A 24,590-nucleotide genomic window follows, 5' to 3' on the forward strand; every position below is an offset into this window, starting at 1 on the left:
TTGGTGGAAGAGCATTCCACCAGGCGGGGGCCAGAGCTGTAAAGGCTCTGGCCCGGGTGGAGGCCAGCCGTATCATGGAGGGGCCAGGGATCACCAGTAAATTGGCCTCTGCCGAAATATTACAAACAATAGCCCTTCAGTGACAACAGGAATAATAAAACAAAGGGCAATAGATAATAAAATAGAAATCCTGTCTACCATTTCCTCCTGCTCCCCCGGAGGCCGAAGGGAGGTGATCTTACTTGACTCGTTCTGACTGGCTAGATGGAAAAAGCCTAGTGCATAGGTGTCAAACTCGTGGCCCTCCAGATTTTATGGACTACAGTTCCCATCACCCCCTGCCAGCATGATGCTGGCAGGGGATGATGGGAACTGTAGTCCATAACATCTGGAGGCCACGAGTTTGACACCTGTGGCCTAGTGGAACAGCCACATCTTGCAGGCCCTGCGGAACTGTGGCATCTCCTGCAGGGCTCTGACATCATGTGGCAGTTTGCGTCACCAGGTTGGAGCCGGGGCCATGACAACTCTGGCTCTCGTTGAAGCCAGCTGGGTATCTCCTGGGCCAGGGATCGCCGGAAGGTTCTCCTACGACGAATGGAGGGGTCTCTGAGGGCAATATGGGGAGATGCAGTCTCGAAGATGTTTAGGTCCAACACCACTATGAGAAAATGGCTGCTTTGGAGGGTGAACTGTGGGGCATTGTGTCCCACTGAGGTCCTGCCCCAAACCCCATCCTTCCCCCAAATCTCCGAGGGAGAGGGAGAGAGATGGTTTCCCCACTCCCTGCAGCTCTTCAACTAACATTTTCCCTACTGGGGTGCTGTGTGGTTTCCGGGCTGTATGGCCGTGTTCTAGCAGCATTCTCTCCTGACGTTTTGCCTGCTTCTGTGGCTGGCGTCTTCAGAGGATCTGATAGTGGGAAAGCAAGTGGAGTATATATGCCTGTTGGAGTGTCCAGGGTGGGGGGAAAGAATCATTGTCTGTTAACAAGTAAAGCGTGCAATTAGCAAGCTAGATTTACATGTGTTGAGTGGGATCCACCCATTAGCACTCAACATATGTAAATCTAGTTACTAGAACACTGCCATCCAGCCCGGAAACCACACAGCACCCCAGTGATTCTGGCCATGAAAGCCTTTGACAATACATTTTCCCTACTTCTCACTATGCTAATGTGTGGGTGTGTCTGGGGTGGGAGCTCATTATTTAAGGGGCTGTTGTATGTGCGTGGCAAAGGGTCTGACTGTTCTGTGCACACTATGTTAGTGAAGCAACGAAACAAAGAAGAGTAGACTTGGGCATTGGAGAGTCACACTATTATTTTGTTAGCAAAAGAATTTTCATAATTTAAAGGTGGCCCAATTGCTGGATTACAGCCACCACAAGGACTCTGAAACCGTTGCAGTTTTCTTATTGCAAGTGCTCAAGATGCGTGACACATTTGTCTGAGGCCCCTTCCGCACATGCAGAATAATGCACATTCGATCCACTTTCACAGTTGTTTGAAAGTGGATTTTGCTGTTCCACACAGTAAAATCCAGCTGCAAAGTGCATTGAAAATGGATTGAGCATTATTCTGCATGCGCAGAAGGGGCCTGTGTGATACCGATTTCTACTTCGTTTTCGCTCTGTGTCTTTTTTCAATGCAGCTGATTTCATATTTATTCCATTTAACGCCTAACAAAGGTGTTGTTGTTGTTGTTGTTTTGTTAGCGAGGTTTTTTTTTAAGACACCTCCTTTGCGTCTGTCACCCCTTTTACCTCCTCTAAGTATTTTTCTATACCAGGATGCTGTTTCGTTGGCTGCGCCCATAGTATTGTTGAGGGTGACACCTAGTGGAAGAGTCCAGTCAACAATTCATTCCACTTGCCGATAGAGGCAGTGTTCCTTTTCAAAACGGAAATTTTGTTTAGAGCTTCTTTGGAATATCTGCTAGGAATGCGCGAGTATTACTGACTTCATTTTCTTGTTTTATCAACAGACAGAAGATCCAACTATGGAACGGCCTTACACATTTAAAGACTTCCTTCTCAGGCCTAGAAGGTGAGTCTGTCTGTCTCTCCATCTGCCTGTCCTTATTGCCAAGAAAATTGCTTTCCTAGCACACAACTATGATGTAGCTCATCTGTTTTTCCACTTGCTTTTCTTCCTGATAGCCACAAATCTCGGGTAAAGGGTTTTTTGAGGCTGAAGATGGCCTACATGCCAAAGAACGGAGGTCAAGATGATGACAGTGACCAGAGGGAGGACTCTGAGGTAGGTAGCTTTTAATTTGAGGTGTTTCCAGTTTACTGCCTTACCTGAGCAGCTAGATTTCAGTCCAGTAGCACCTCAAGGACCAAAGATTTTTTTGGTATAACTCTTCGAGAGTCAAAAGCCCGCTTAAGCGCCTAAACGCTTAAACGAGCCAAAACCCGCTTAAGCGCCTAAACGCTTAAACGTTCGTCCGTGAAAACGAGCAAACCTCAGGTTGCAAGTTGTAGGGAAAAATTTCCCGCCCCAAAAAGGTCCCACCCCAGCACGGCACGCCAGCCAATCAGGAGAGACGCTCAAAGGAGATCGTGTGGTAGTGGGGATTGCTACATTTCTGGAATCTGAGATAGGCTTACATGTCTTTGCTGAATACATGCTGTGGTGGGGAGGTTGAAACCCTGATGAAAAGGTGCGGTTTCTTTACAAACTTGGTTTGATCTAGATAGAATTTCCCCGTGGGGAATCGACCAAGGAGGAGACTGTTGTCGTTGCTAATGGGGGGTCTGAGCCAAGTGGCTACCACTTAGTTATACATGATTTCGTCAATGGGAAGCACCTCTGTTTTAGTTCCATTATGGACCTGAAGACAATTCAGCTCCTATGCCTTAGAATTAATCTTGCACTTTCCTTTGTTCTCCCTTTGCAGCATGGGTGGGAGGTTGTGGACTCCAACGATTCTGCCTCTCAGCGCCAGGAAGAGCTACCACCTCCTCCCTTACCTCCTGGGTGGGAAGAAAAAGTGGACAATCTTGGACGTACCTACTATGTCAACCATAACAACCGGACAACACAGTGGCACCGGCCAAGTTTAATGTAAGTTCTTCACACCGCCTATAACTGTAAGCCACGAGACAAGGAATTGGAGAAAAGACTAGAGAAAATTCCTAGAGGGTCAGTCTATCAATATCTATTAGCTGTGATCATACCTTTCCACAGGAGTTCTGTAAGCAGTGTCTCTGTTCTGTCGCACCCATTAGGAGCATTTTCTGTGCATCAGCCTATATTTGGGAATTTTTGGTCGGAGCTCTGACTATGTGACATGGCATGCCCAAAGGAGCAGCAGTGGCATAGTGGTTAAGAGCAGGTGTACCCTAATCTGGAGGGACCAGGTTTGATTCCCTGCTCTGCTGCCTGAACTGTGGAGGCTTATCTGGGGAATTCAGATTAGCCTGTTCACTCTCACACATGCCAGCTGGTGACCTTGGGCTAGTCACAGTTCTTCTGAGCTCTTTCAGCCCCACCTACCTCACAGGGTGTTTGTTGTGAGGGGAGAAGGGAAAGGAGTTTGTAAGCCCCTTTGAGTCTCCTATAGGAGAGAAAGAGGGGAATTATAAACCCAACTCTTCTTCTTCTTCGAGGTCAGGAGAGCATCAACATTACTGGCTTTTAGGGATCAGGGCAAATGTAAAGCCATTTTATTCAACAGTGTTTTCTACTGACTTTTATGGGCTCTTTGTTGAAGACGAGTGCTTGTGTTTATTCATTTACTCATTCATTTTATTAGGCGTGCAACCCGGCCCTTTCCCAGCCGGTGGCTGGGTTCCGGGCAGCTAACATACATAATTTAAAAAAATAATCTCAGACAATTCAATAGTCAGTGAAAACAGCAATAATAACATTAAATATCAATATTACCAATGATGGCAGCTAATAAATTTAAACCAGGTAACAGGGTACCAATCTATCTGTATGTAATACTTTTAGTGATGTTATAGATAACTGTGAAACAGCTACATTCAAGCCCAGATGCACTTTTAGAGAACAACAAGAATGGGGACCAATGCTGAAGATTACTACTGGTTTAAGATACTGATCCTTAATTTAATTTTAGGGCAAGCTTTATTAGAACAAATTTTCTCACAACATTCCAATGTAATTCTATGCAATAAAACCCTCTTGGTCCATTTAATATTTCAAGCATCCTTTTAAGATTTGGTTTAGTTTTTTCCTCTGTGCTGTGACACTGAAATGAGATTATCCCTTTATAACATTTTCTCTTACTGTTTCACCATTGAATTTATACAATGGGATTTGCCACATTTCATTCTCTCACGTCTGGAGTTGTCTCCACCATCCAAAGACTGTTTCAATGAAAGAGCCCTAACTCTTCTACAGCTGTACAGTTAGCACAAGCTTCTGTTATTTATATCCACAGAACATTTTAGCTTAGTGTCATAATGTACCTAAAGCTATTTATTCCCCATTTCTATGCCCTTGGAAGTTTCATTTTGTTCAGTAGAATTTGCTCCCGTGTAAGTGTTCATGGGATCCCAGATATGATACAAGTAAGCAGCAAGGTTCTCTCTCTCTCTCTCTCTCTCTCTCTCTCTCTCTCTCTCTCTCTCTCTCTGTGTGTGTGTGTGTGTGTGTGTGTGTGTGTGTGTATGTATGTATGTATGTATGTATGTATGTATGTATGTAAATATGTTGTTCTGATGTACAGCTGTTGCCTAGAGTCTGGATACTTAGCTCTGTATGACTAGTAGAAAAAGAAGAGTTTGGATTTATATCCCCCCTTTCTCTCCTGTAGGAGACTCAAAGGGGTTTACAATCTCCTTTCCCTTCCCCTCTCACAACAAACACCCTGTGAGGTGGGCGGGGCTGAGAGAGCTCAGAAGAACTGTGACTAGCCCAAGGTCACCCAGCTGGCGTGTGCACAAGCTATTCTGAATTCCCCAGATAAGCCTCCACAACTCAAACGGCAGAGCGGGGAATCAAACCCGGTTCCTCCAGATCAGAGTGCACCAGCTCTTAGCCGCTGCGCCACTGCTGCTCCTAGTGGTGTGCCATCTTAAGCCATGTGTCCCAGATTTCTATGTCCATGGACTTCAACAGACCTAGAAGGGTGTTACTCACCTTTGGGTGGTATTGTAGGAAACTGCTTTCCCCTGTCCTCATCTTTGCTAGTATGCTCAAAATGTGCCACATTGATCACATAATATGTTCTCTTGTTAGAAGCCCATGTTAGTTGACCCTGGTGGCAGTTGGCTAGTGCGTCCCTTGGCCCAGGTTCACGTTAACCAGTATACCCCTATCTGGTCAATATGGGCCCACTTCATGTGTGTTGTCATCAGGACAACAGGAGATGTTCTACAGATGGTTTGTTTTAACTGTGGATAATCCATGAAACCAGAGGTTGGCTCACAGGGGCTTGCTCAAATTAGTCAAATCCTTGATTGTCACAACAAATGCTGGTTTCCTCTGGCCTTGGTAGCTGGGAAGTTCCATCTGAGTGTTGCTAGGGAACAGTGCAAGACTTTGTCAAGGTGTCTTTGTCACTTGAAAGCACAACTATGGTGGCTAATAAACTAATTTGAAACCACCGTTACAGGTCCTGGCTTGACACCCCCTAACTAGAGTTAATGTAGCAGCCCATCTTCATATGTTAAACCAGGGCCGGAGCAAAGGGGAACTGCGCCCAGGGCACGCGTGCGCCCTGCACCCGCCCCGGAACACCCCTGCCATGCCCCCGCACCGGTGCATGCCCGGTGTATCGTGCACCCCCACCCCCTTGGCACTACACCACTGGTTCAAACTAACCTCAGTTAGTTTATTGAAACAGTAATTTGGGATTGTGCCACACAAAAAAGCACATTCAGAAGAACAAGAAGAGTTGAAATTCTTTTCACGTGTAGCATTTCTTATGATTACCCTTCAAAGAATATAGGAAGCTTAACTTTAAATGTCACAAATAATTAAATGGGGTATAAGCATAAAATATATGTATAGTATTGTATAATATCAACATATGTTATCTTTTAATACTGTAAATATACACAATTTCATTTTCTAAAAGTTAAAACAAGAGAAAGAACAAATTCAGACTTATTCTATGGTTTGAAGGGAGGGCCCAAAAATTTTACGCAGATTTCCAGACCACAAGGGGCCTCGTGTGGAAGGGATAACTGTACTTCATTTATACCGTAGTTTCCCCCAACAGGGATCCAAAGTTCTCCTCCATTTTGTCCTCACAGTAGCCCTGTGAGGTAGGTCAGGCTGAGACCATATGATTGATGAGCTTCACATGGCACAGTGGGAATTCGAACATGGGTCTCCCAGATTCTAGTGTGATGTTCTTAACCACTACATCACACAAGCTCTTATTTACTTTATTTGATCCTTACTGGATCAACTAAAAATCCTTTGCTGCCAGTGTTCTGTAGGAGGCCAGCAGCAGAGAGATGGTGTCTCTCTGACCAGTATTGATCCATAATTAATATGGCTGTATTCAAGTGTGAACTGTTCTTTAAGGTGCTATACTTGGAATTGGTTCCTGTATATTTCATCCCTCTGGATTAGTGGAATTTTCCCTTGATGAAGCAACTGGCTTAAGGCTGATTAGAAGCTTTTGTTTGGTTTGGAATTCAGGCTGATCATTAAAATTAATTTGCTGGCGATTTAGAGATGTAATTTGTCCCCAGGTGCCATTGTTAATCCAATTCAGATGCACAAGGCATGTCCCTTCCTCTATATTCAAGCAAATAATTTTTTAAAAACAAAAATCACATTAAAGTCTATACTTCCCTGCCCTAAATTCATTATTCTCTTACGGACTTATACCTTTTCAGGGATGTGGCCTCCGAATCTGACAACAACATCAGGCAGATCAATCAAGAAGCGGCCCACCGAAGGTTTCGATCCAGGAGACACATTAGCGAGGATTTGGATCCGGAACCTATGGAGAATATGGAGGCGACAGAAGTACGTCCCAAAATTAGAACATCTGAAAGATGTGCTATGAAGGCAAAAATTGAAAGAAGCAGCGGTTGGGGGATTGGGGGATGGGGGGGAAGCAACAACCCGTTCCCCACTGTCAAGACAGTGGCCTTCTGCAATTAATATTTACTAGTGATAACTGGATGGGAAAACTGAAGGCTTAATGCCGGTGCATAATGACTGACAGTCTGTTTAATTACTCAGGATACAATTGCGTGCGTGCTTGTCTAGCCTTGTGGAACTCAGTATTAGTAAATCTGCATGGACTTGATTTCCATATATAAGCACAGCATTTTTAAAGCTTGCCCTCACCAGTCAAACTCTACCTCTGCTTGAAAGGGATATTTCTGTGTGATCTGTCGCTTGAGCATGCGCATCCAGATGCGCACGTGAAAGCACATCCCACTGAAAGCTACACAGTATGGGAAGACTGCCTCTGTGTTATCACGATTGTGTCTGCATTCCTGATTCGGCAAGAAATGCATACCTAGAAGTCGTCTTATTACATGGATCTCTCTGTTTGGATTCTAGTCCATTTATAATGCACAAACCATTGGAAAGCCATTCACCACTTTGGAACTTTGGCAGTAGAGGCTGTGCTGTTTCTGCACAATTTTTCATGTCGAGTTCAGATTTCTGTCATCTGGCTTTTTCATTTTTGATTATTAAATTCCTCTGTGATAGGAGCAGACAGATGGGGGTTTGAACTCCTGTGCTCAGGGTTAGCTGGTAGAAATGACTAGCGACCCATCGGGGCAAATTAAATTGAAAAAAAGGAGGGAGCCTGCTAAATAGGTTCTTGTTTTAAGGCGGTTAAACTGAGTACTGGATGGAAAACAACACGGAGGGAGGGAGGGAAGGAAAGAAAGAAAGGAGGGAGGGAGGGAGGAAAGGAGGGAGGGGGAAGGGAGGGAGGGAGGAAAGGAGGGAGAGAAGGAGGGAAGGAGGCAGGGAGGCAGAGAGGAAAGGAGGGAAGGAAGGGAAGGGAAGGGAGGAAGGGAAGTAAAGAAGGGAGGGAGGCAGGGAGGAAAGGAGGGAGGGAGGGAGGGAAGAAGGCAGGGAGGAAAGGAGGAAGAAGGCAGGGAGGAAAGGAGGGAGGGGAGGGAGGCAGGGAAGGAAGAAGGGAGGGAGACAGAAAGAAAAGGAGGGAGGGAGGCAGGGAGGGAGGGAGGCAGGGAGGGAAGGACGGCGGGAGGGAAGAAGGCTGGGAGGAAAGGAGGGAGGGAAGGGAGGGAGGCAGGGAAGGAAGAAGGGAGGGAGACAGGGAGGAAAGGTTGGAGGGAGGCAAGGAGGGAGGGAGGGAGAGAGGGATGAAAACAGCCACCATTTGAATCATCAATAAATACGAGTACGGAGGTCTGCTGAAGATGGTGGGAAAGTCTATAAAGGCCCCTTGTTCTTGTTTGTGTTTGGAACCTGCACTGTGGGGCATGATTCAGAAATTTCATAATCACTCTTGTTGTAACTATTCTCTTTGTTTCCAGTGTGAAAACTCAGTTCAAAACCTTCACTCATTTTCTCTGACCCTTAAAACGCAAACTATCCTGCAACAACGGTCTGCCTGCATGATCCTCCTCCCCACTTCTCCCGTATTAAGTCTGCAGTACCGTGTGTTCAAAGCAAAGCTGATTATCAAACACTAATTGCGTTTTGAGGGCGCTTAAAAAGTACATGTCGGTTCTCTCCATTCACTCAATAAAATGGTCCTGTTGAGGCTCGAAGCGGTATTTAAGGATTATGGGCAAAAGGGCAAAAGAGGAGGCTGCTTTGGGGCATCTTTCCTATAATCTCTTTTCTCCCCGTCAGCCTTGGGAGACGATTTCCGAAGAGGTGAGCACGAGTGGAGATTCTCTGAGCCTGTCCTTGCCCCCCCCACCTGCTTCGCCGATCTCTCGGACCAGCCCTCAAGAGCTGTCGGACGAACTGAGCAGAAGACTTCAGATCACTCCCGATTCAAATGGAGAACAGCTCTCTTCCATCATTGTAAGTATTTTCTCTGCGTGTGGTTCATGGGCTCTATTTTTCCTTCTCGGTACATTTGTCCCGATTCCTGGAGTTCTTTGGAGTGCTCGGGGTGTTTTTTCTTCTTCAGAGATTAAGGTGCTATTGTCCTGGTACTTTAGCCCAGAACTGAGATGTTGTTAATGCTCTTCTTGCTATATGAAGGATGCATTATTTATTGCCCTCCTTTCTCGGTGGGACTCCAGGCGGATTGAACAAAATAAGTTAATCTGATCAACGGGTCGGTACATCCAGTAGACGGTCTAATATAATTTGTAGAAACTGGAGCCACCAAGATATTTGTGACAGAGGTGGAGCAAAGCAAAGCGTAAATATTAACATGAGGCATTACACAGTGCAAAGATTACATACTAGGAGCCAGCTTAGAGCAACAAGTAGAACAAACTGTGCCAAGTAGTATAATTTATGCTTGCATTAAACAGTGCAAAGATTATATAGTAGGAAACCCAAGATTGTATAGTAGGGAACCAATCCGCAACAGGTAGAAGGAACTGTACATCATGATATAATTTATACCTGACCTTCAGAAGATATTGGAACCATCTATAGGATGTTCAGAGGGACATACATAGTTTCTAGAGAGCATTATTTAGGGTACAGTTGAAGTGCTTTGCCCAAAGTGGAGTGTATCCTGTTTTTAACCTATCGCTCCACTGAGCAAAGTCTGAAATTGTTTGCCAGTTTAAGGACTTAAGTGTAACTTAAGTGGTTGTTCCATTGGAGAAAGAGTGACTGTTCAACAGAGGCTTCTTAAGTGGAAGGAGGGTTTCTAGCTTTGCTCGGCAGTGTGGTAGGGTGGGGTAGGGTTCCCCCCTGGTGTGTGTGTGATCACATGTCCCCCTCATTTTTCACTGAAAGTTGGCTGTAAAGGTTACAATCTTATGTGCACAAAATTGTGTGCAAACAGTGGAACACAACTTGAATTTAGTCTGAATTAATATGTCTAGGTTTGGGCCATTTAAATGCATTCCCAAAGTAGACTCGATTGGAAGGAAGCCCAGCCAAGTGTAGCTCGGGGGGGCGGGGGGGGGCGGCGCAGCGGGGACAGGATCGGAGGAAGCACCGGTGCACCGGGCGCTTTCCCCCCTTGCTGCGCCTCTGGCCCAGCCGCATACATTGGGACTTACCTCTGAGTAAATGTTATCAAAATTGGCCTGCGTGTACTTTACATCTGTCTTTTATAAATTTCAGTTGCCAGGGTGAAAGATACTCATTTTGTTTGAGGTGCAGTTTGCAGTAGGTTTTTCTCATACAACACTGCAGCAATTTGTTCAAAGTGCGTCATTGAGATAAATATTTAAATCTGTATGTGGAAAGAGTCCCTTTTTGTTCTAGTAAATAGGTATCCAAATGCGAGGGATCTTTCCGTTTCATAGACATTTTAACAGATTAAATGTTAAAATCCCGACACAGCTGAGATCTCTGGGGGATCAATTATGCAAGGGCGTAACTAGATAATTTGTGATCAGATCTGAGTAATTAAGAGCAATCTGTCAGTGTTTTCTAAATTCAGCACCTGTTTTGTAGGCCGTGATCAATGTGGGTAGGCTAATGAAATCAGTGGGGGATAACAGTACCACTAGACTCTTTTAATTGGGGGGAATATCTCATAAACATTGACTGGTATACAGGAAGAAAAGCATATTGCGGTTTCTTGGGACCTGATATTCGCTTGCCTTTCGTCGATCAGGAGATAGGGAGTCTGACTAAGCCTGTAACATGCTGAGTGTTGTGCAGGTTGCATCGAATGTCAGGTGAAAGCCTTCAGTTACTTGGCTGTCACTGGAGTATACAACCCTGTTTCAGTGGCCATTCTCATGGGCAGTTCCATAAAGGGGGAAATGGAGATAGTTCTGTTTGAAATAACCTTGGACAGGGTCGGTTGTCAAGCTTTTTGAAGTGGAACTCCCTTGTAAGGTCCTGTACTTTTTGGGACCCATTTCTAAATTTTTACTGTGCTTTTCTGGGACCCGCTTGCAAAGGAACTCCAGACAATGATCCCTCTCCCTAGTAGGAGAAGAGAGGTGAGGCAAGGGAGACCAGGTGCTCGGGAGCAGCAGCAGCAGCAGAAGGCCCTTGCTTTCACATCCTGCATGTAAGCTCCCAAAGGCAACTGGTGGGTCGCTGTGAGCAGCAGAGTGCTGAATTGGATGGACTCTGGTCTGATCCAGCAGACTTGTTCTTATGTTCTTAAGGGAGAAGCAGGAGGTGGTGCTGATGGATGTGGAGCAAGAGGATACCAGGGGGAGGGAAATAATGGATGACTGAGTGGATGGGGGGAGAGAAGAAAGGGGAAGGGAAATCCCTTTTATCCATTTCATTCTCATGGATCTCCCTCTTCTCCCCCCGCCCCACCTCAGGGATGCTGGAGGAGCAAGAGGGGAAGAATGGATGACTGAGTGGATCGGAGGAGGGAAGAAAGGGGAAGGGAAACCAGCCAGCGTGGTGTCGTGGTTAAGAGCAGGTGGAATCTAATCTGGAGAACCAGGTTTGATTCCCCACTCCTCCACCTGAGTGGCGGAGGCTTATCTGGTGAACCAGATGTGTTTCTGCACTCCCAACAGTCCTGCTGGGTGACCTTGGGCTAGTCCAGGGGTAGGGAACCTGCGGCTCTCCAGATGTTCAGGAACTACAATTCCCATCAGCCTCTGTCAGCATGGCCAATTGGCCATGCTGGTAGGGGCTGATGGGAATTGTAGTTCCTGAACATCTGGAGAGCCGCAGGTTCCCTACCCCTGGGCTAGTCACAGTTCTCTCTGAACTCTCTCAGCCCCACCGACCTCATGAGGTGACTGTTGTGGGGAGAGGAAGGGAAAGGAGCTTGTCAGCCACCTTGCATCTCCTTACAGGAGAGAAAAGTGGGAAATAAATCCAAACTCTTCTTCTCTTCTTCTTTCTTTCTCATGGTTCTCCTTTCCCCCTGGGGATGCCAGGGTGGTAGCAATAGATGAAGGATGAGTGACTGAACAGATCGGAGAATGAAGAAAGGGGGATGGAAATCCCTTCCTTCCCCTTTCTTCCTCAAGAATCTCTCTGTCAATAATATCCAGTCCCTGGAGACCTCCGGGATGACACAACCAGTAAGAAATTCCTTAGTTGTATGAAATGCAACTGTCGGGGCAACTGGCTTTGTATTTCTTATATGATTTCTCTCCACATTGTTTCCCCTTCTCTTGCTAGAAAATAATGGCCCAAATGAGGATATGCTTTGAAGGCCCATGAGAAGCTACTTTGCTACAGCCAAGGTGGTCCAGGTCTGGTCAGGGCCTTGAATAAGGACCTCTTGGGAATGATCCATGTACACCTCCTTGATTTCTATAATAAGAAGCAGGCTAGCTATAAAAAATATATATCTCTTTGGGTGGCCTAGAAAATGCAGTGCGTCAAACTGAACTCCCGCCGTCATCTCTGACAACAAGGTTAACAGTTTCCCCTTTGAGGCTACTAGAACGATCCTATAAAGAATCAATCAGTCATCCATTAAAAAGGGTACACAGAATGGAAAGGGACGTTTTCCAGCCAATTTGCCCCGTAGATAGTGAGCTGCTCCAGCCAAAATCATCTTTCTTTCCCTAAAGGAAAACATCACGAAACTGTAATTTAAGAACAGCCTTATTTTTGAATAAGAGCAAGCTTTAAATTTTCCTCCTGAGGAGAGTCTCGGGGGGGTGGGCTGGGGAATAACCTCCAACAGGCCCAGAAGGGAAAGGCAAGAGAAGAGAAACAGAAGGGTGGAAGGGAAATAGTGGGTTTTCTGCTTGACATAAGCGACAGCCTGGTCATCCATTGCCAAACCAAGACTTCATTATGCGTGATGTTGGAGCAGGGATGGGCTGCAAGATATTTCCTCTTTTTGTTTATACATTTTTAAATTTCTTTTATTAAATTTCTCAACCGCCCCTGCCCTCTGAGGCTCGGGGCAGCCTCCAACATTAGATATCAATAAAATGGTAGCCTCTAAAAAAAGATTTAAAATTATTCAAATTATTCGTCTGTCTACAAACCAGATGGCGAATTATTATTATTATTTATTGGATTTCATAGACCGCCTCATCCCCAGAGGGCTCTAGGCGGTTCACAATACAAGGTAATGTCCAATAGATTACTTAAAACACAGCTAGAAACATTTAAAATTCAATGTACAGCATAACAATTCACATGATAGCAGTCTAAAACCCATATTGATGGCACCTGGTCTTAAGGCCAGGAGGGGCTGGCAGCGCCCAAAGATGAATCTAATATGGGCACTGCCAGAGATAACAAAATACAGCGGGGGCCTCAAGGAGGGGCAGCCAATCTGCGGCCAGCCTCACCAAAAGCCCAGTGGAAGGGGGAATCTACAAAACCCGTGTCCTCCCCCCATATTCACTTTCATGTGAGGGCTGCTATGTTGGATCGAATCCATACTAAAAGCACTTCACAGACATTATTTCCGTAATTCTTACGCAGGAACCTTGTGAGGATAGTGGTTGTGTGTGTATTAAGTGCCGTCAAGTCGCTTCCAACTTAAGGTGGCCCTGTGAATGAATGGACTTCAAAGAAAAGGTCTTGTTATCCTCAAATTGTAATTGGGGGTGGGCAGAGGGGGTGATTTTATCTGCTGTAAGAACATTTGTGGCGCCAGTCATTGAAGCATTATGATATTTCTTCTGCCCAGCCCAGGCTAGCCTGATTTCAGCAAATGTGGGAAGCTAAGCAGGGTCAGCTCTGGTCAATATTTGTGTGGGAGACCACCAAAGCATACGGGGGTCACTATGAAGAGCCAGGCAGAGGCGGAGCAAGGGGAAACTCCGCCCGGGGTGCACGCACTCTGCGCCCCTGCCACGACGGCGCACACACCCCCAGAATGCCCCCTCCATGGCCTAGCCGCACCTCCACCACAGCTCCGCCTGGGGTGTCGCACCCCACCACATCATTGGTGTTACGCCTCTGGAGCCAGGCAATGGCAAAACACTACTGAGTGTCTTTTGCCTTGAAATTCTCATGGAGTCGCCGTATGTCTTCTGTTACTTGTTGGTATTTGACATACAGACATGTTGCCTCTATTCTGTCCCATTGGAATTCCATCTTGAAACCCCCTTTTTAATATTGTTTCTCCCAAGTCCTAATGTACGTTAATTTCACTAAAGGATTTTGCCTGCCTGTATACATTCAAAGTAGTATACTAAAGGCTGCAACAAAATGCTATATACTCGCAAATTGTATGATAAACGTATGAAGTAATTAAATCAACGTACAATAATAAAATACAAAATTCGGCAAACAATCAACCAAGAGACTTCCACAAACAAATGTGGGTTCTAAAAGGGTTCACATTAAACAGAGTTCGCATCCAACTGGGAAAAAATTATCCCGTAAGAGACAGGTTCTGGAGTAATTCTTCCCTGTTTCGTAGGCAAGAAGCCCCTATTTCCTCAGCCAAAAGTGTTGAAATGCTGTCTTGTTCAAATAAACGGCAGGGAATAAACGGCAGGGGTCAAGTTTTGCAAGTTTCAAGCCGATCATCAAAGCGTCAACATGCCCCATGCCATCTAATTGCACTGCTGCCCAGATTGAAAAGGAATCCATACATTTGTTTATGGAAATCTCAGGAAGACATATGATATTGTTTGGATTTTCTTATGTGCTGCTGTTCCTGCTAGGTCAGGGGTAGGGAACCTGCGGCTCTTCTGCCCTTGCACTGCGGCTCCACGAGCCGAGCTGCCGGCTTCATCCTTGCCTGCCCTCAGGCAGCAGGGTGGGTGCACCAACTGCCCGCGGACGGCTGGGCCGTGCCGCAGGCTTCCCCTCTCGCCCGCCCCGTTGGGACAGGGCGGGCGCTTTCCCGGCGGACGGCGAGGCTGAGCCGCCGGCTTCATCCTTGCCCACCCTGCAGGCAGCAGGGTGGGCGCATCCATGTGCTTCTCAGAATGAGTGGAGTAAAAGGTAAAAAATCCCAATATATACAGTGTTATCTTTATTTTAAATAATTTTTTTGCGGCTCCAAGTGTTTCCTTTTCCCGTGGAAAACGGGTCCAAACGGCTCTTTGAGTGTTAAAGGTTCCCTACCCCTGTGCTAGGTTGTTTGCTGCATTTTGTATACTATTATTGTGCTCTGTATTAAATTATTGCACATGTCTATCATACAATTTGCAGCTATGTAATATTTCATTGTAGCCTTAAGTATGGTGTTTTTTCTGTGATTTGTATTTGATGTGGCTACACTATACTTATTGGGGGTTTTTTTGTTTGCTGCATATTCAGCGTAGGCCTAACGTAGCCCTGCTTTCTTGGTCAGAAAGGCCCTTCAAGGGCAAACGTGTCAACAAAAGCAGCGTGTATGGTTTCCTCAGGCTGGTTTAGCCCCTTAAAATAAATGTTGATATGTGAGAGTGAGATCATTTTGACCCAGCGCTGCCTAAAAACTTGCCAACAACAGCCAGTGGCATAGCGCCAACGGGGCAGGGGGAGGTGTGACTCCCCGGGCGGGGCATGGCTGGGCTGTAGAGGGGGCATGGCAGGGGCGTTCCGGGGGCAGGCGCCACTGCGGCAGGGGCGCGGGGCACGCACGTGCCCTGGGCGCAGTTCCCCTTTGCTCCGCCCCTGACAGCAGCCCTTTGTTTTTGGAAGGGGGGGGGAGACTTCAAGAGATAGAAGGAAGACAATCCAGTGTTATACCTGACATGTTTTCAGGGGAAATTGCCACAACATAATATACACATAATGGTCTGCTGTTTTGTTTCTCTCAGCAAAGAGATCCCTCAGCAAGGTTAAGATCTTGCAGCGTAACTGATGCGGTTGCTGAACAGTCCCTCTTATCACTGGTAAGTAGAATGCCTTTGTTTCTCTTTCTCCTCTCCCCTTTTTTGGAAGGATACTGAATATCCTCTCCATTGGCAGTTATTTCAATTACAATTCCAGTTAACGTATTGACTTAGAGGCCATGTCCCTCAAAATAAAAATGGGCATTGAGGACAGATACTGGAGAGAGGTTATTCTGGGGACAGATTGGAGGTGTGTGAAACCCCCTGAAGAAATCGGGCAATAGTTGTATGTGCAGTTGTCAGATAAACTCAGCATTTTTCAGGCTAACGACTTCTCCAGTTGAAAGGGGCATGAGATATGTTTAGACTAGTGTATGGTTGAGAGATGCCTGCTAGTCAAGAGATGAATGGGAGCACTTATGAATTATAGCAGATGCATCAAAGAACAGAAGTGAAAGCAAAACTGAAAACAAAAAGTCAGTGATTCCTGTGATTCTTATTCCGATTGGTAGTCACCAGTGGTGGGATTCAGCAGGTTCGCACCACTTCGGCAGAACCGGTTGTTAAAATAGTTCTTGTAAACAACCGGTTGTTAAATTATTTGAATCCCACCACTGGTAGTCACATATTTAGCGGTTATAAATATTTAGTCTGTGCCACTCAATGGAGTCATTATCAGAATGACTTGACCGGAAAATGGGAAACATCCCCAAGTTCCCCAGATAGGTTTTTGGTTCCTGGTTGAGAATGTGTTGTGTTGTGTTGTGTTGCTTTGTTCTTGCATACTAACAATATCTTGCCACTCTTATTGTCATATGGTGTTCTAAGTCTTGTGTTCTGCCATAACCCAAGGAACTATGACGGGACTCTCTAAGATGGCATCTATGGGGGCATGGTGCCTACAACTGCTAAAGATTGCAGAAAGTGGGAGGAGCCATTGTAAGGGGAAGTTTGCTATTGGCTCCCCTCATGTAATTGAAAGATTTTCTCATGGCTGCAAAGTGGGGAGGGCGGTATTGCATTAGACTCCACCTCCTACAGAAGTCATTTCAGGGTGGCATTCACCCCTCTGCCTCAAAATTCCAAAGGTACCCCCAGCCTCAAAAAAAATTGGGGACTCTTGAACAATACAATTTGCACTAAACGCGCCTATCAGTTGTTGCGCTTGGGTACAGCAGCTGCGGTGCTCCCACCCACAAACACACAAGTCGCTTTTGAAATTTCGGGGATGTGTGAAGTGTTATTTAAAAAACAAAAACAGGTCAAGTTGTACCAAGCAAGTTTTTCCTGTGGAATGTGTCACCAGTGTCTGCTCTTTCGTTTTACAAACTACACAGAAACAGTTAATTGTGGCATTGCCGCATTCTTTTTAAACTGTCATAAAGGGTTGGCTTGCATGAGAATCTAGTCAAAGAAAGGATTGCATGATTAATAATTAGTTCTGAACCTTCTTCTCTGAATGTCAGTTACATCAAACTCTGTCAGAATTCAGCAAAACCTAATCCGAAATATTATTTTAGGACTACTGGATATGACCAAACTCCTCTAACAAACTCTCAGTGATTTTTCTTCTTTTATTAAACAAGCTCTTATCGTCTTTTTCCCTGCATACGCTCGCCCACGATTTCTCTTTTTTTCCTGATGTGCACCATTAATTAATTCCAGATAGGTGCAATTAATAGAAAACAATGAAGATTAGTTCTTTTCTTTTCAGCTGCATTTTCTTCGAGGCTTCGCACCCTTGGGCAACCAAAAAAAAGCCACTTATCTCTGAACTTCTATATAACTCAGCTTCTTCTTTGCATGTCATTTCCATGTATTCTGTTCAAAATAATGGACTTTGCTTAATGGCTTAGATATTCCTATCCCAGTATGTAAGTTCTCTGGGAGAAGGTGTACACACAATTTACACTGGTGTAACGTCACAAGCATGACCCTGTTCTGAAATTTCAGATACCATGTTGACTTATCTAAGAAAAAAGGTAATGGCATGTTATTTAGTATCACGTTTCTGGCCCTATCACATGCAATTATTGTAAGGAATATCATGGCCTTGTTATCAGCAATTGGCTCTTCCCTTGGCTGTGAAGCTGACTCAGTGTTTATAAAACTGTTAAAAAATGGGTTTTTTGTTTCGTGCCCTGAAGACCGGCAACTAATCTATGACTTTCATTCCTGATCACCCCATAACTCTAACATTAATTATTGTTCAACAGCCAAGCGGCCCATCTAGGAGAGCTCGTTCTTCAACGGTCACAGGTGGTGAAGAGTCAACGGTAATAAAGCCTTTATTGAGCCAAAAATATCTTTCTCTGTCACTCAGATCTCATGCCTTTTCTTTTCTCTTGTCTTCTTTTCAGAATGTGAACTTTTTCTAGGCGGAAAAGTGCTAGAAACTTGTGCTTGTGTGGGGATATAGAGATGGCCTATCTCTGTGTTGTGTCTCAGTGATGAAAAAAAGAAGTATTTTCCCTCAGCATTTAAGCCATGAATCATGGTTTTTGGGGACACACATTTATTTCCTCTCCAATTCACTTTCTGAACTTCTGTGATAGATATTTGATATCTTGTTGAGGTGAATTTTTTTGGACATCTATATGTATTACTTGTGACAAGAGTTGCAGCTGCATAATTCTGTAGATAACCTTTAAAATACATAGGATGTATTTAAATTAATTCCCTTAGTTCTTGGGTCCTCCCCAGTTCCTTATAGTGAAAGAACGCTAATTGAGAACCAGAGATGAACTATGAGGCAATCATGGCCTATGTAGTTATTGTTATATTGCTATTAGGTTATCCAAAACCAATAGAAATGATTAAATGTTCAGGTTTTTTAAATGTTATTTTAATTAAAAGATTAAACAAACACACTTATTATTAGATTATAACAGGGAGGCCAACCTTCTTCTTTTGATACGATTCTACTCTTGGCAACAGCTAAAATGGATCTGCAGACCCTGTTCCAGCAGAATAAACATTCAGGAAGAACCGGTTTCCTGCAAGCCATAATTCATTCCAGAGTGAAAATTTTGGCCGCATGTTTTGGCTTTGATTTGTCAGAATGAGTGTGTGTAAATTCAGGTCACTTGATGCAAATCTAAAGACTTGCAAACTGGGGTGTAACATGGGGCGCACTGGCCGCCGTCCCCATCCCCCCGCTCCAGCCAGAGACTGCTGTGTTAAGCCTAATTGTCTTTAACTTTGTTCCAGGCGAGCGGCCAGGAAGAGACTGAGGTCAGGGAAGGGGTGCCCCAAAGCATGCAGTGCTTTCTTTCCGTAGCATCTTCTAGAACAGGGGTCTGCAACCTGCGGCTCTCCAGATGTTCATGGACTACAAATCCCATCAGCCCTGCCAGCATTGTGCTGGCGGGGGCTGATGGGAATTGTAATCCATGAGCATCTGGAGAGCCGCAGGTTGCAGACCCCTGTTCTAGAACCTGCTCACAATGGGACTTCACAGTGCCATGTTATTGTAGATTGTAATTTGCTGGGTTCCAAGTATATCTGACTACCTAAACACACTCTTCCCCTCTTCTGAGAGCCAGCATGGTGTAGTGGTTAAGAGCAGGTTCACTCTAATCTAGAGAACCGGGTTTGATTCCCCGCTCTGCCACTTGAGCTGTGGAGGCTTATCTGGTGAACTAGATTAGCTTGTGTACTCCAACACATGCCAGCTGGGTGACCTTGGGCTAGTCACAGTTCTTTGGAGCTGTCTCAGCCCCACCTACCTTACAGGGTATTTGTTGTGAGGGGGGAAGGGAAAGGAGATTGTGAGCCCCTTTGAGTCTTCTTCAGGAGAGAAAGGGGGGGGGGATATAAATCCAACTCTTCTTTTAATTGATAGTACATGATTTCCCATAGGAAATAATATATATATTATTATGCATTTTATGAATCATGTCTTTATAGAATTCTCTGAACGCTGTCTGTAATATTTAATCTGAACAGGGGGTACGGCCTCTGCAAAGAACAGCAGAGGTTGAAGGATGTTCTGTTCTATTACTAAGGAAGCTTTTCATTTGCAAAAGTGAGATAAGGTTACCACCGGGAACTCAGGGGGATTGCTGCCCTTTTGTTCTCCAGTCCATTGCAGTTTATTCATTGGATTTCTTAGGAATCTTTCGTACTTACAGACTCACTTATAATTGGATGTGGAAAGAGGAAGGAACAATAATAGAATGAACTCATTTCACAGCCAGGAAAATATTACTTCGTTGGTGTTTGATCTTTGCATCTCGTGGATTTTAAAATGCCCTTCTCTGAAACAAAGGCTGTGGTCATATGAATTGTGAGCAATTGCTTTGTTTTATTCTAAGGGTTTTTGGATTTCTGGCCTCTGTTGATATGTAGTTAGTCTCTGCCATTCTTTATGCTGTATGGATATGCCTTCAGGATGCCAGAGGCATATCTAGGAAAAATGGAGCCCGGGGACAAACATCTGAATTTCCTGCCCCGCTCCCGTGGCGCCTAGGTCTACCGCCCGGAACTGGCTAGGCATCCAGGTCTACCACTTGGAGCTGGAGCTGGCGTCCAGGTCTATTGTTTGGAGCTGGCGCCCAGGTCTACCGCCTGGAGCCGTCAAGGAGCCCAAGTCTACCACCTGGAGCTAGCAAGTGGGGCCCGGGCCCGGCATCCCCCCCATGTGATTAGATGGCATGAGCCCAGGGACATGTGATACCCCATGTCCCTCTGGCAGATATACCCCTGTGTTGGACTCAAGGGGTCAGTTCAGATACAATGTGAAATCCTGATATACCTGAAGTACAGGTAATCCTGAATCCAGTATTTGGTCCCTGGTGACCGGTCACATATTGCTTTGCCTTGGCAAATGCTGGTTTTGTTGTGTTTGCTGTGCCCAAACAAGTTAAGATTTAATCCAGCTTGTCCACACTTGTGCATCACATGAAACCACCATTAAGACTTGCCTGTGCTTAATAAATTAACTTCAAACCATGTTCTCAGATCCTGGCTTGGCAGGCCTTTACTAATGTTAGATAGTGAAGTGGTCTACCTTCAGACAATCCTTATAGCCTTAGCTAATTAAAGGCTGTGAACGTCAAGGTGTGTTGACTTGGTGTTTTGGCAAAATGTGTCTGCACAGGGGATCAAATGGAACATATCTAACTCACCAAGGGCACTTACGCACATGCAGACTAATGCACTTTCAATCCACTTTCACAATTGTTTGCAATGGATTTTGCTATTTCGCACAGGAAAACCCAACTGCAAAGTGGATTGAAAGTGCGATATTCTGCATGTGCAAAAGTGCCCCAACAGTGCGCTACATATAAATATAAAGATGGAGTTAGAGCCAATGCTGATAGGACAGTTTAGACCAGGGGTCAGCAACCTTTACCACCCAAAGAGCCATTTGGAGCCGTTTTTCACGGCCCCGAAGATCTACCGAGCCGGAGAGGTGGCTCCACATGGAGCCACCTCCAGTTTGTCCCCTCTACTCACCTTTCCTGGAGGGCCATTCCTATGCTACCCTCCAACCTCCAGGCCACACGGAGCCGCAATATAAGGCTGAAAGAGCCGCATGCGGCTCCAGAGCCGCGGGTTGCAGACCCCTGATTTAGACCCATTGATTTTTCACAAAAATAGCAGTCAATACAAAGTTCTGCCCCTGCTAATCTTTACACTTCTTCTGAGGATATTTGCCAGAATAGGTAGTTGAAAGGCAGAAGGAGGAGGCCTTTGCCTCCTGGCAAACTTTTGTTTTAAAAATTAATTCAGTCTGTCTTGAGATAGGCAGAAGCTCGTTCTAACAACTTGACTACATTATCTCCCTTTCCCCAAAAAACCTTGAGTGCTGATCTTCCAGCCGGAACTTTACAATTTTTGCTTTGTCGTTTATCTTTTTAATTTGCCACACATGGGTTGGGATTTTGTAAGGCTGTGACACAAAAGCTCCCCCATTAACAAAAGCGTTTTCCCGATTAAGCTAAAACCGTGCAATGGCAAAGAAAGCCAAAGAGGTATTTTACAAGGGCTACGCTTTGCAGGCAGAATGAATTCAGAGGCACGTTCCTCAAACAAGGAACTGCTGACTGTAACAACGGAGCAAAGCGCTTTGACGTCTCACACGTTTTAATTTTGCCTCAAAGTCTGCTAAAATCGTATTTCCCATTAATATTTTAACCTCCTCCATAAATCTCATATTAGTGGAGTTCCCCCCCCCCCAGTTAAAATGTCTTCAGAACAAAGTTTTATGATTGCAGTTAAATTAGGTGCCACCACAGCACATAGTATTGCCTTGATTTTCAGACGGATTTCACGCAAAGCTGCGTGGCTTGATTTATAAACGTGATTTTATTTCCCAGCCTCTCTGACTTCTTCTTCATCTCTTCTGTCTTTAATATGAAGTGAATGTCATTCTCACAGCTTACCTTTTTAAAATATTTGCTGGGGGGGGGGGGAGAAAGCGCACCTCCTTCAGATTTTGGGTAGGATCCAGCCAGATCTTCTGCTTGTAAAAACAGGAGGACCACTTTGGATGCCAAAAAGGTTGTGCTGGGGGATCGTGAAACCTGCGTGGGCCATGAGGGGCAGGGGCTGTTGTGAGGAGAATTGGCCTACATGGAGCTGAAAAAGCTGACTGGATCCAACCCATAGTCATCAAAGAGGTTTTTCAAATATACTCTGCCTTGTACAGAGGATCATTTATCCTCAGAACGCTGATGTTGGAAGATAGGGGATCATTTCGGGGAGCTCATTGTTCTACGGTGGGAACAGGAAAGGCAGATGTGTACCATTTGGTCAATAGAACTGCCTTCCATTGATATAAACCAATATTTGGATCAAACCCTAACATGTATTGTTGAAGGCTTTCATGGCTGGATTCAACTGGTTGAGGTGGGTTTTCCGGGCTGTGTGGCTGTGGTCTGGTGGATCTTGTTCCTAATGTTTCACCTGCATCTGTGGTTGGCATCTTCAGAGGTGTATCACAGAGGGAAGTCTGGATACAAAGTGTAACAGACTTCCCTCTGTGATACACCTCTGAAGATGCCAGCCACAAATGCAGGCGAAACGTTAGGAACAAGATCCACTAGACCACGGCCACACAGCCCGGAAAACCCACCACAACCAAACCCTAACATGTTTATTGCAGTAGACCAGGGGTCTGCAACTTGCAGCTCTCCAGATGTTCATGGATTACAATTCCCATCAGCCTCTGCCAGCATGGCCAAGTGGCCATGCTGGCAAGGGCTGATGGGAATTGTAGTCCATGAACATCTGGAGAGCTGCAGATTGCAGACCCCTGCAATAGACACTGGGCTAGAGTCTATTGATGGTGGACCCCTCTGTGTTTCCATCTTGTATATCTGATCCAGGCATCCTTGCCTTACCAAAAACCCTTCTCATACCAGGTATAGTGCCTGTAATTTTTTGCAGCATTGTTAACAAGTTTGGCTGTGAGTGTGCAGTTATTTCCTGTTTCACCATGCAAGTTAGAAAAGCATAATTAGTCTGCCAACAATTCTACTTTCTAGCAAATGCCACAGAAAGCAGAGTATGAGATACATTCTCCCAAGACGGTGGTTGCTTCTAAGATGTAACTTCTAAGTTGCTTCTAAGAGTATGACTCTTCTTATGCCCTGTGGGTCTGGTGGTTGGAGGGAGCAATGTAGGCAAAATCCCGTGAAAAGCTCAATAACCACAGTGAAGCTCAGCACATTTTTGAAGAATTATTTCTCGTAAAAAACATAATAGAACCAGTTAAACAAACGAAAGCATAAGAACTGAGAACAAAACTTAGCTTAATTACACTTCTAGATATAAATATAAAGAAAGAACCAGTCAACTTATACAAATTATGTATAATATTCAACTGATATCCCTATTGTATTTAAAAATTATAAAATCTAATGAGTTATGAACAACTTCTGTCCTCCTGTGCAAATATCACAATAATAACACCTCTACACACACATGCTACATTTCCACTATTCACATTTCATTTCGTTGTTTCTTTTACATTTATGAATAATATGAGAAGCACATTTTCCATTTATCTTGGAATTCACGATTAGGTCTTTTGTTGACCAAGCTCAGAACTCAGCAGAATTTCAGTAATTTTTCTTCCCCTAGTACCGTGGCTTTTCCAGTATTCCTCCAACAGTGAAATAACTGTGCATTCATCACACACACGACTCACAAGCCCTTTTTCTACACAAAATGTTTCTGCCCTTGCAGGGCCACCAACACATGTGAAGAATCCTTAAGATGTTTGCAGTCTTTGACCCTGAAACCAGTTTCATCTTCCAACGGCCAACAACAGAAGCCTTGTCCATAAGAAGGTGTAAAATCTTCTTGTGTTCAAATATCTCTAGACCCTGGTTGTTAAACAACCAGTCCAGGGGTGTCCAACTCTGGTGCTTCAGATGTTCATGGACTAAATTCTGAGTCAGTTCCTTCGCTGGCATGGCCAATTGGCCATGCCAGCAGGGGCTGATGGAAATTGTAGTCCATGAACATCTGAAGCACCAGAGTTGGACACCCCTGGACTAGAGGGAGAGGCTGTGGTTCAATAGTATAGCATCTGCTTAGCATGCAGAAGGTCCCTGTTTCCATTTTTGCCACCTCCAAATGAAAGGATCTGTTGGTAGGTGATGTGGAAAGACCTCTGCTTACAACTCTGGAGAGTCTGACTAGACAATGCTGACTTTGATGGACCAATGGTCCAATTCTGTGTCAAGCAGCTTCATGTGTCCAAATGTCTCTCCCTTGGTTATTCAAGAACACATTCAGATCAAGACCTTCATAGCCAATGCCCTGGCAATATCCACACAACAACCTAATAATCACTTACAGTGGCCCTGCAAGGTCTGTGTAGACTTCCCAGTGTTGCT

General features: G+C 45.0%; 1 protein-coding gene across 5 annotated transcripts in view; it reads left to right on the forward strand.

Moving 5' to 3' along the window:
- NEDD4L (NEDD4 like E3 ubiquitin protein ligase) overlaps positions 1–24,590 on the forward strand; it is a 301,785-nt gene that overhangs the window by 257,713 nt on the left and 19,482 nt on the right. For 3 of the 5 annotated variants that reach the window (XM_048503552.1, XM_048503549.1, XM_048503551.1), the window contains 7 exons: positions 1,986–2,047; positions 2,161–2,260; positions 2,904–3,070; positions 6,826–6,958; positions 8,780–8,956; positions 15,724–15,798; positions 17,955–18,014. In XM_048503552.1, coding sequence (XP_048359509.1) covers positions 1,986–2,047; positions 2,161–2,260; positions 2,904–3,070; positions 6,826–6,958; positions 8,780–8,956; positions 15,724–15,798; positions 17,955–18,014 — 774 coding nt within the window. The remainder of the gene's footprint in view (positions 1–1,985; positions 2,048–2,160; positions 2,261–2,903; positions 3,071–6,825; positions 6,959–8,779; positions 8,957–15,723; positions 15,799–17,954; positions 18,015–24,590) is intronic. The other 2 variants (XM_048503553.1, XM_048503550.1) reach the window with 1 other exon arrangement.

Source organism: Sphaerodactylus townsendi, linkage group LG07, assembly GCF_021028975.2.
Source record: "Sphaerodactylus townsendi isolate TG3544 linkage group LG07, MPM_Stown_v2.3, whole genome shotgun sequence".
In the NCBI taxonomy this organism is placed as follows: Eukaryota; Metazoa; Chordata; class Lepidosauria; order Squamata; family Sphaerodactylidae; genus Sphaerodactylus; species Sphaerodactylus townsendi.